A 12462-nucleotide genomic window follows, 5' to 3' on the forward strand; every position below is an offset into this window, starting at 1 on the left:
GAATTTGCATGAAAGCCCAAGACAAAAACAAAACCATCTAATACACACTGATTTTCAGTGCAACACTTACGTAATGAGCGTCGTCTTTTGTTCTTTAATTTCCTCCTTTTGTTCATTCCAGCTTTAGAAGGAGATTCTTCTTTGGCCTTTGGCTGGCTAGAAACTTTTGAGGAGTTCTGCTGACTGAAGTGTGTGGGTACATGGCGAGCTAGCCCTCCCTGAGAAGCAAAGCTGGCATTGCAGCCACCAACAACACACTAAATAAAAAAATTTAAAAAAAATGTCAGGGATGCTGTATAGGATAGAAGCAAAATATGAACGAGTGAATATTTCATATTTTCAGAAGTAAATCAGTAACACTACAGAACTAATTCCAGAAAGGATCTATGAGGGACTAGTACAACCCTTTCACTTTATAGGTTGCACAAAATACAGATTAACCAGTGACAGAGCCTGGAAACTTTCATGACTCCTTAGTTTACTGCTCTTCCCACCATGTGCAAGACAAAAATAGTGGAATCTTCTTCCCAGAAAAATCTGGAGGTTAATCACTTTTCTAAGAGGAGCAGTAAGTTGTTTTCACATCAAAGAATAAGATAATCGAACAATTACTGGGATTCCTGGATTTTCAAAGTTATTTTTATTTTAAGATATATGCTACTTCAGGGAGTTCCCCAGTGGCCTAGTGGTTATGATTCCAGGCTTTCACCGAGTTCAATCCCTGGTCAGGGAACTGAGATCCCGCAAGCCGCGGAGCCGCAAGGAAAAAAAAAAAAAAAGATATATGCTACTTCAAAACCTTCATCAGGTTCCCAACTGCTCTACACTGTTTTAACAGACAAGAAAGAAATACAATAATACTGACTTTTAAACTACTGGATCTAGTCGCTCAGAGAAGACAACTTGTATGCTCAGGGTTGGTCTTATGCAACCCTCTATAAGTTCCATTAAATACTGCCTCCTCAGCCTTCTGTACTTGCAAGACTGAGAAAACAAGAGGTCAACTTAACTACCCAAGTCACCTGGCAGATCTGCTATTCCAACAATGAATGCAGAATGTTTGGATATCACTAAAAGTACAATGCTCAAATTAGCTACAGTGCAAGTGTGTGATTTCTAGTTAGATCTTAGAAAATAGTATTTGCAGGTCTTCTAACAAATGAATGTTACTAATTAAAACAAACATTTTCCAAAACGATCCCCAAATAGCAAAATCCACAGCTGGATTTTGCTGGTGGCCTTCTATTAGTAAGTTATTAAAGTTGCTTAGTTTGTGACTTGAAAACAAAACTACAAGTACGCAAATTTGCCACGTATGCTACTAAATGTATCCATCACATTATTCCCAGGTGGTTCAACTTAATTACATTTTTCTAGATAATACCACCAAAAAATCCACATGCTTCCAGGCTCTTTCTTTCAATCTAGGTACCGTACCTCTACCATTTTAAACTTCTAAAAACACACTACAACCCTCTCTTAGTTGAGATTATAACTTTATTCACAAAATCTCTCTAAATCTGCCCACGTGAAAGGGAGCTCATCCTCCTTTGAGGACATCCTCACACTTTCAGAGCATAATTAGATAATTTAGCCTAACTCATCTTTTCCATGCATTTTGAAGGCAGGAACATACTTTCATGAAAATATATATATTACCAGAAGCATCTTGCAAATCACAGGTATTTCTAAATACACTGGCTTATAGATTCTGATAAAAACCAATGCTAGCTAAGACATTTCACAGCAAAATCCTTATATAGTGCCATTAATAATTATTCTATTTATTTCAACATACAAGAGACATGTTATGGGCTCTAACTGTACTGAGAATTGCTAACAAAAGGTTAAGAGGCAGAGGAATGACTCAAGATTTTAGTTCAAATACTTACCTATTCTATATTCAGTACTATGTAAGATGCTAGAAGTATAAGGATGATTAAGACACAGTTCTTGCCCTGAAAGTGCTTACATGTGATCAACAAGACATACATACAAAGCAACAACTTCAAAGGACTATAGTCAGGGGTAAGGCACAGAGTGTTATGGGAACCCTGAAAAGAAGCAATTAGCCATATTCAGTGCTTACCAATTAATTCTTACAATCCTATCAATAGTGTGGTCCTCAGATAGCCTACATCAAGAATGTTCAGCTACAGATTCTGACCATGAGAAGTTTAGCATCTAACGGATGCTGAATTCTTAGAATTTAAAAACTTACTACACGTATTTTGAGTACCAGAAAAGAATAATGGTTTTTAAAGCTTCTGTCTTCTGTAGATTACCACATTGCCATAGAATACCACAGTCTATTACAGAAGCCACTAGCCAGATGCTGCTACTTAACATTTTAAATAAGGCTACTATAAGAAACTGAACTTTTATTTTTATTTAATTTTATTAATTTTGTTGAGGTGAATTTCACATAACATACCATTTTAAAGTATACAATTCAGTGGTATTCAGTGTATTCACAATGTATAAACAAATACAAGGTTATACAAGGATAGCTCCACATCCTTGCCCAGACTTGTTATTTTCCATTTATTTTATTAAAACCATCCTAGTGAGTATGAAGTGTTATCTCATCATGGTTTTTATTTGTATTTCCTTAATAACTTTTAATTTTTAATTTAAAACCTGATATTCAGTTTAACTACTGAAAAAGTTTTAAATATGTTTGGAAAACTTGAGTGTGTGAATCTACTTCTCCAACTGCAAATTTTATGAAATCTAAATACAGATGAAGATGGGGGGGGGGTGTTAAGAGTTTGGGATTAACATATACACACTACTATATATAAAATAGATAAACAACAAAGCCTACTGTGTAGCAAGAGAACTATATTTAATATCTTGTAATAACCAATAATGGAAAATAATCTGGAAAAGAATATATATACATTTTATATATATGTATGTATAACTGAATCACTTTGCTGTACACTTGTAGCTAACACAACACTGTAAATTAACAATACTTCGATTTTTAAAAAATGGTTAAAAAAATAAATTAAATAAAGATGAACTGTTTAGCACCTGAATTAAGGGTGATGAAGTAGAACTGCCCTCATGGGTTAGTTTTGCACTGTCCAATACATTTTAGTCATTAGACACATACAGCTACTGAGCACTTAAATTGTGGCTAGTCCGAATTAAAAAGTGTTGTTAAAGTATAAAATACACACCAAATTTGGAAGATTTGGTACCAAAAAAGCAGAACATCTTATTAATTATACTGTATATTGATAAGGTGCTGAAATGATATAATCAGTTGAGTCAAAGATATTACTTAAATTATTTTCACTTTTTTCAATTATGTTTAACACAGCACTGGAAAATTTTAAACACATTTGGGTCACACATATTTCTATTCTACAGTACTGCCATAGACTAAGCCATGCAGTACTTATTTTTCTTTTCAATTTTAGATGTCATCCCTGTATTTCCTAACACCTATCCTAAAAACATACTTTAGGGCTTCCCTGGTGGCGCAGTGGTTAAGAATCTGCCTGCCAATGCGGTGGACACAGGTTCAAGCCCTGGTCCAGGAAGATCCCACATGCCACAGAGCAGCTAAGCCCGTGCACCACAACTACTGAGCCTGCGCTCTAGAGCCTGCAAGCCACAGCTACTGAGCCTGCGCTCTACAGCCCGTGAGCCACAACTACTGAAACCCGTGCGCCTAGAGCCCGTGCTCTGCAACAAGAGAAGCCACCGCAATGAGAAGCCCGCACACCACAATGAAGAGTAGCCTCCGCTCACCGCAACTAGAGAAAGCCCACGTGCAGCAACGAAGACCCAACGCAGCCAAAAATAATAAATTAAATAAAAAATAAAAACATACTTTGAATAAGCATAATTTGTGTCCCATGTGTCAGATACTTCAAGGAATACAATATAAATAAAACAGTCTTTGCCCTTGGATTCCCAGTTTAGTACTGGTTATTCAAAAAAATTTGTTGAGAAACTCCACATTTCAAATTTTAGAACTGCTTGCTACGTGACTACAGTTAAAGCAGCAATGACAGCAACAGTTCAGGTCCAAGTCCTCAGGTTTAAATTGAAAGGGATTTTGTGATATGAATCCACCCAGGATTATCCTTAATTACAAGGGCCCAAATAGGCTAACAGATTCATTTTGTCCTGGGTTCCTTCAAAACTACAAAGAATAAGCCCTGGTAGTATCTAGAAGTGAGAGAGTAAATATCACAAGTTTATTTTAATCAGCAATGATTCAATGCTCAGGACATAAAATCAATAATGAGAATTCTAACAGAAAATTGTTTTATCTTTGATTTTCATTATTCATCAGTCAAGAATAAAAAACAAATCTAAAAAAGAAAATATAGAAAGTACAATGAGAATTTAGAATGAGAGAAAAAGAGTACTTTTAATGAAAAGAAATACAACAGAATCACACACCTTTCACTAAAACACAAATTCTTTTACCCTAATAGAGAAAGTAATTTTAAGCACCATCTAATCAATATTCCACTCATTTAGTGTTTATCCCAGAGAACAAGGTGAGAGACAAATCTGCTGCCTCAAATGGTCTTAGTGCCTTCACTCCTCTTAACACAAACATCTCATGGTGCTGAGTGATTTTACTGTTCAAATATTCAGTGTTTCACCCACACATACAACAATGACTACGGAACTCAAGCTACCACACATGGTGCTCTGGTTTAAAAAACAAAAAAAAAAAGCCTGTTTCAACAATCAGGGAGAAAGCTGGTTGTTGGACATTGAGTGTTTTAAATGTTCTGTCTCCCAAATCCACTGAAACATTCAATATGTCAGCTACTCTTGTGGGCAAGTAGCTGTTATAAAATTTGAAACGTGGAACGACAGTTTTTTCAAACAGATTTGTTCGAATGAAGCAACACTAAGACTTTCTTTGCTAGTACAAAGACTGTCTTATTCATACTCATATTCCCGTTAAGTAGTATGAAAATCTACAAGGGGCGACTGAAACATAGAGCAGAAAACACCAGTTTCACAGAAGATATGGTAGTATTTATTAGCAGGTAATCTAAAGGAAAACAAAAATTCTAGGTAGAAACGTTGGTTTCTTAGTTTTGACAAATGTACCACAGAATGTGAGATGATAAGATTGGGGGAAAAAAATTGGGTGAAGGTACACTGGTACCCTCTGTACCATCTTTGCAACCTTTCTGTAATTCTAAAATCTTTCCAAAACAAAAAGCTTTTAAGATTCTCAGGTAGAAAGCACAGCCTATACAAAACCACAATGAGGGCAAAATGTGACCCATTTGAGATCTACAAGTAATATAGTATGGCTAGAACACAATTTCCTATGAAGGTAAAGTAAGGGAATGAATGAGAGTAGAGAAGCAGGTAAGTATCAGATATGATATTATGCATCATGCTAAGAAATAGATTTTAATTTAGAGAGGAGTTATCAAGGATTTCAAATAGTAATAACTAAGTGAACCTTAGAAGAACTGGGAATAACAGAGTGAGAAGTAGTAATAATATTCAAAATACCCTGAGAGGCAAGCAAATCGATAGGATTTGCTAATGCATGGGGGGGTGGGGCGGTATAGGAAAAGTTAAGAGAAGAATCAAGACTATTTCAGGGCTCTTAAAGTCAGGGTAACTGGATGGAAGATCTTAGTATTTACTGAGTCTAAAATAGAACCATGTTTGAAATGGAAAACCAAGATTTTGTACATGTTAAGTTCAAAATGCCCTATTAGACATCCAAGCTGAATATTCTATTCTGGAATCCAAGAGGGAAAGTCAGGGCTAGAGGTAATCTGGGAGTAATCAGAACATACACAGTATTTAAAAACAAAGGACTATGGGGCTTCCCTGGTGGCGCAGTGGTTGAGAGTCCGCCTGCCGATGCAGGGGACACGGGTTTGTGCCCCGGTCCGGGAAGATCCCACATGCCGTGGAGTCGCTGGGCCCATGAGCCATGGCCGCTGAGCCTGTCCCCTGCATCGGCAGGCGGACTCTCAACCACTGCGTCACCAGGGAAGCCCTAGGGTGAGAATTTTTGACAGCACTCTCCAACATTTAGAAGTGAGGCAGAACAGAGGTCAGCAAAGCAGACTGGGAAGAAGCAGCCACTGAGTCTGGGTGGGGATGAACAACAGGCAAGTGTGATATCAAGGAGGCCCAGAGAAGAAAGAGTAAAAACAAGATCCCATATGCAACATGCACATAGTAAACACAGCATACATCCTTCTTCCCCTGTGACTTTTTTCCTCCTTTCAACGAGCACTGAATTGGTAACCTCATTTACCAGAGAAATATTGCTTAGTTATCAGCTTTTATAACTAACAAAGTTCACCTAGTGTTATAATAAGCGGTATTTTTCTTACAGGTCCCCCCCGTAAGAGAAATATCTTGTAAACAGAAGTTCTTAAGCCTGGGTACACACCCAAATCACCAGAAAGATTTCTTTAAATATAGCAATGACAGGCAGCACATCCCAGAGATTCTAATTTAATTGGTCATGGGTGCAACTCAGGCACCAGAATTTGAATACCGAGTGGCACAGCTCATATAGTAAAAAAAGAACTACCTCTTGATTCTTACCAGATTTCCAAATAATGAGATCCCTACCATTCTCAACAGTGACCAATTGGTTTTTCATTTCTGGAGGGGAGAGGAATCACCTTTTGTTTTTCAGTATCATCATGTTCACTGCAGCTATTTTCCTAAGGATTTTACTCAAACTGTACCATCTTTGGTCAGTGGGAGCCTCCTAAAAACTGTCTGCCAAGGCTAGGGAACATGAGAGCTTCAAATACACAGACACACAGAGACATACAAAAAGGTAAAGGAGAATTAAAGCTAGAACAGGGTGCTTTAAGCTTTGTGTTATTACAGAGAATGTCTGTTGAAAAGCAAAAGATTCTCACAAAGAAATATATATATACACACATATATAATTTTAAAAGATACATAATAAATATATATATAATTTTAAAATGTATTTTATACATATATCTGTGAGGTGATGGATGTATTAACTAACTAGATGAAGGGAATACTTTCACAATTGACTAACGCATATCAAATCATCACGATGTATACTTTAAGTATCTTACAATTTTATTTGTCAATTATACCTCAAAAATGCTGGGGGGAAAAAGCAAAAGATTTTTTAAATTATCAGTATCGACTAACATGATGAAACAGGTTACAAAGGAACTGAAGAAGGAAATTATTGCATCACCCATCGCAGTGAATGATGTATTATTAGCATCACTAATGTCCCGTAAACTTTACCAGAATTTGCCTGTGTGTACAACTGTAAGCCACCCACAGTAATAAAGATATGATAGCTTAAGTCTGGTCTGATAAAATTTCTTTTTTCTTCATCGACAATTTAGGCTACGTTCTTGATTCCAAAACACCTAAAAAGACTGTCTATTTCATGTATAAGGCCTGAAAGAAAATCTGAGTTTTTCAAGCAATACTCTATCACAGTAAGAAGTCACTCAGATGTGTCACTATTATGAACGAAGCCATCATGTTGCGCTGCTGGAGACTAGCTGCTGAGGAAAACTTACAATAAATTCATTAACCCATGACAACTAAGTGACGACAAGTACTGTGTGCAAAGTAAACAGGATTACTAGAGTAGGGGAGAAACACGTAGGAAGAAAAAAAAACTATGGAACCTATCTGAAAGGTACAACTATGTAATTTCTAACATACTACACAAATTTGTCCAGACAAGCCACTGCCACACTGGCAAAAAGGAATCAAAACAATCACCAAACATGCTATGTATGACTAATTTTTATTTTCTTCAGTTAAGTAAAATATTTCTGAGCATGGTGAGTTGAAGCCAATTAGCCATGATAAAGCTTAATACCAAATGACTAAGAAAAATCAAAATCACACTTAAAAAAAAGAAGACCAGAGAATAGTTGAAAGAATTCCAAAATCCTAGTCCTATAAACACATGTAATGTTTTCCAAACCTTTAATAATAAAAGGTTTCACTATGTTAAACAAAATGGCAGCAGCAACTCCCCTTCACACAAACTCTAAATGCACATACAAAGCAAGGGTATATACACAAGACAAAGAGAATATGGGGAGAGGCTGGGGCAGAAGGTGCTTATCTAGGAATAATCTTTGCACTTTAATTATAAAAGATAAACATTATTAAAAGAAAAAACTCTATTTACATTTTAGGAGTATGTTTGATTTTACAAAACTAGAATTTCGTAACGAGCTGACATGATCAATTATTTTCATATGACATTAACTTCTTCTCAAGCACAAAACAAACAAGTTTAAGAAACATCAAATGTAACTTAAACATAAATGACACATCCATGACTTTCATTTATTTCCCATGTCAACTCAATTAGGTCTTACAGACTTCCAGTTTCTAGCCTTTGCCATTACCAACACTCCAATGGACTTTTACCATCTGAATCTTTAGACAGTTGCTCCAGAAGCCACATGAGCAAAAACTGATATATAAAAATCTGTATTAGATGAGCATCAAAATGATAGTCATGTATTATAAGCCAAAGAATAACATAGGGCTTCCCTGGTGGCACAGTGGTTAAGAATCCACCTGCCAGTGCAGGGGACACACGTTCGAGCCCTGGTCCGGGAAGATCCCACATGCCGTGGAGCAACTAAGTCCGTGCGCCACAACTAGTAAGCTTGCACTCTACAGCCTGCAAGCCACAACTACTGAGCCCTCGTGCCACAACTACTGAAGCCCGCGTGCCTAGAGCCCATGCTCTGCAAGTAGAGAAGCCACCACAATGAGAAGCCTGCGCACTGCAACGAAGAGTAGCCCCCGCTCGCCGCAACTAGGGAAAACCCACGTGCAGCAACAAAGACCCAACGCAGCCAAAAATTAAATAAATTTATTTTTAAAAAAAGAATAACATAATACATGAGTCATTCTGTAGACAGATGACTGACTGACTGATAGAATAAAGAGCAGAAAGCCCTGAAAGTAGAATGTCAACTTATAAACTTAGATGGGAAGAGAGAAAAAAACTCATTTTGTAACCCTCATAGTAATAAATGATTCAGGCAAGAAACATTAATGGATACTAAAACTAGTTCTAATGGGGAACAACATATTCATATAGTTCAAAGTATCTCTCCAAAAATTAATCATTAATTGTAAAGGGACAAATAATAAGTTTATGGTAGAGAACCTGGCAAATTCCACCTTAACCAAGTGATGCTAGGTAATTTCATCCATGATGGAACAAACTCTCATCAAGTGTCCCCTGAAGTGATACTGTGACAATTTTATTCTATTTTCACCAAAAATGCATAAACTGAATCTGATCACATCAAACAACCCCCAAGTGGGCAACACACTACAAAATAAAATGTTTATACTTTTCAAAAATATTAGTGCTATAAAAGATAAAGACAGGCTGAGGAAACTGTAAGTTTTAAGGAGTCATGAAAACTAAATGTAATGCACGATCCTCAATTGGATTCTAAACCAAGGGGGGAGAAAAACGGCTATGAAGGACATTACTGGGACAATTAGTGAAATCTGAATAGCTGATGGCATCAATGTTAAATTTCTGGAACTTGGTTAACTGTACTAAGGTTATGTAAATGAACGTCCTTGCTCTTAGGAAATAACACACACTGAAGTATCTAGGGATACGGCTCCTCTTAAATGGTTCCCCCAAAATAGTGTGCGCACATGTGCGTGTGTGTGTATGTAGGAAAAAAGGGAGGAAAGGAGAGAGAGATGGGGGGAGGGAGACAGATGGAGAGATGGATGATGTACTGCTGGATGGAAAGATACAGAGAAAGAAAATGTGGCAAAATGTTAACTGGTGAATCTGGCTGAAGGGTATACAGGAGTTCTTTACACATACATGTGTGAGAGAGAAATATATGGGAGTTCTTGTATCTTTTCTGCAAGTTGAAATTTTTCACAATTAAAAGTTTAAAAAATCTGTGTTTTAGAAAAAGTACCAAAAAAGTCAAGAAAAAGGTCAAAATGGGGAAAATATTTAATTCCTATCACAGGAGGGAAATTTTTTCCTACTTTATAATAAAGAATAATGAGCTCAAAAAGGATTTCCATTCTAAAAATACAAAATAATTAATACAGAGGAAAAATGATGTGAATATATAGAAAAGTGTTTATACTGCATGTGTCTGCACTGCATATAAGTAGAAATGTGTTACCATATACCAGCAGATTGGTAAAGACAGAGTAACAAGCCTCAAGGTTGTTGAGAAACAGGCACTATATTATACACTGCTGGCTAGAATACAAATTGGTATGTTTTTCTGTAGGGGGAATAATACCTTTCAAAAGCAAGCCTAGACATATACCCTTTGAGCAAAACAGCTTCTAGGAATTTATATTAGCTCACAAAAGTAGTTTATAAAAATGTGTTAACTGATTATATTGTGGAAAACTGGACCAACAAAATCCATCAAGGAATGATTAAATAAAATATGGTAAACTATTACATAGAAAGATCACACAACCACTAAAAAGTTAATTTATTGACATGAAATGATGTCCAATACAAAACTAAAACGGTAGGCTAGGGAATTCCTGGTCCAGAAACTAAGATACAGCAAGTCAAGCAACATGACCCAAAAAAAAAGGTACAACACACGTAGGTGCAAAATGATCCCATTTATTTCTTTACTTTGTACATATATGTTAAGAAGTCAAATATCATAGTTAGATTATAGTTCCACTACCTTCTTATTTAAGCTTGTCAATGTCAAATTTTTTAATATGAAGCAAGCATAACCTTTATAACACACTTATTTCCATGTGACAGAGTAGAGGAAGAAGAGCGAGTCTACTAGGAACTAAGGAAAAGCTTTGCTGGCTGTGAACTCCCAAGGTCTGTCATAGCCAGGCAACACTAGGCACTATACTAGCCCTTCCTTTCCCTATCCCTCCATCCCTTTTATTTATTCAGGCTTCATTCTAAAGAATTAACAACTTTAAATGTTTTCAGTAAAGACAGTGTGCATTTTAAAAAATTTCTCTTCAAGATGATTCTATCAATTATCCCACACACAAACCATCCAACCACAAAGCAGCCACACCGATGTTGTTTAAGATATGAACACAACTGAACTCTCTGGCAAGTGCTTGAAGCCTATGGTAAAAATAAAAGACAAAAAATACAATGCAAACTCCTTATAATAATCGGATTCCAGACTAATAGGTAATAAGAGATAAGAACAGTAATGCAAAGAAAACATTTTGCAACCAATTATTTTTATACTTAATTTCTAGAGAGTCCAAGCTCACTAGTCAGAAATTTTTTTTACATGTTTTCAAATTGCCAACATATAGTATCGCTAAATATATGAAACTACATGTGATTCCCTAAATAGTCCACTCATTCTTTTATGCTTCCTTTTCTTTCTTTCAAAAGTACATATTTCTGTAATTAGTTGTGATAGTTGCACAAACCTGTGAATACACTAAAAACTACTTAATTATACACTTGGTAAGTTTTATGATATGTAAATTTTTTTTTTTTTTTTTTTTTTTTTTTTTTGCGGTACGCGGGCCTCTCACTGCTGTGGCCTCTCCCGTCGTGCAGCACAGGCTCCAGACGCGCAGGCTCAGCGGCCATGGCTCATGGGCCCAGCGGCCGTGGCTCACAGGCCCAGCCGCTCCGCGGCATGTGGGATCTTCCCGGACTGGGGCACGAACCCGTGTCCCCTGCATTGGCAGGCGGACTCTCAACCACTGCGCCACCAGGGAAGCCCCTGTAAATTATATTACACACACACACACACACACACACACACACACACACACACTTCTGAAACGACCTCCCTGTTACCATGAGACAAAACTCTTAGCTCTGTTACGATCCTCCTCATCTTCATATACTGAGGGTTGGCAAACAATTTTTAAATAGAATGTAAGAAGCACTAACCATATAATTGATAAAATAGATTTCATTAAAACTAAAAACTGTTCTTCAAAAGATCTCATTAGGAAAGGTGAGAAGGATAACCAAAGACAGACTGGAAGAAGGCATTTACAATATACATATCTGACAAAGGACTTGTATCCAAAATATATACGAAACTTTATATAATAATAAAAGACAAATCATTCAATAAAATAATAGAAAAGGGCTTGAATAGGCACTTCATCCAAAAAAGGAAATTCAAATAGCCAAACGCCCATGAAAATGTGTGCAACATATCATTACTCAACAGGGAAATAAAAATTAAAGCCACAATGGGATACCCCTACACAGACACCAGAATGGCTAAAATTAACAAGATGGCAAATACCAAGATACAGAGCAACTAAAACTCTCATTCACTGCTGGTGGTAACGTAAAGTGATATGACCAATCTGAAAGAGTTTGTAGTTGCTAAAGCTAAATATGCTATATTCTATGACTCAGTAATTCCACTCCTAATGATACAACGAAGAGAAATGAGATGAGTACATGTGTGCCATCAGAAGACA

General features: G+C 36.6%; 1 protein-coding gene across 2 annotated transcripts in view; it reads right to left on the reverse strand.

Moving 5' to 3' along the window:
* AEBP2 (AE binding protein 2) overlaps positions 1–12462 on the reverse strand; it is a 57084-nt gene that overhangs the window by 15680 nt on the left and 28942 nt on the right. For both annotated transcript variants that reach the window (XM_032646054.1, XM_032646055.1), the window contains exon 4: positions 71–257. In XM_032646054.1, the coding sequence (XP_032501945.1) occupies positions 71–257 (187 nt within the window). The remainder of the gene's footprint in view (positions 1–70; positions 258–12462) is intronic.

Source organism: Phocoena sinus, chromosome 10, assembly GCF_008692025.1.
Source record: "Phocoena sinus isolate mPhoSin1 chromosome 10, mPhoSin1.pri, whole genome shotgun sequence".
Lineage (NCBI taxonomy): Eukaryota > Metazoa > Chordata > Mammalia > Artiodactyla > Phocoenidae > Phocoena > Phocoena sinus.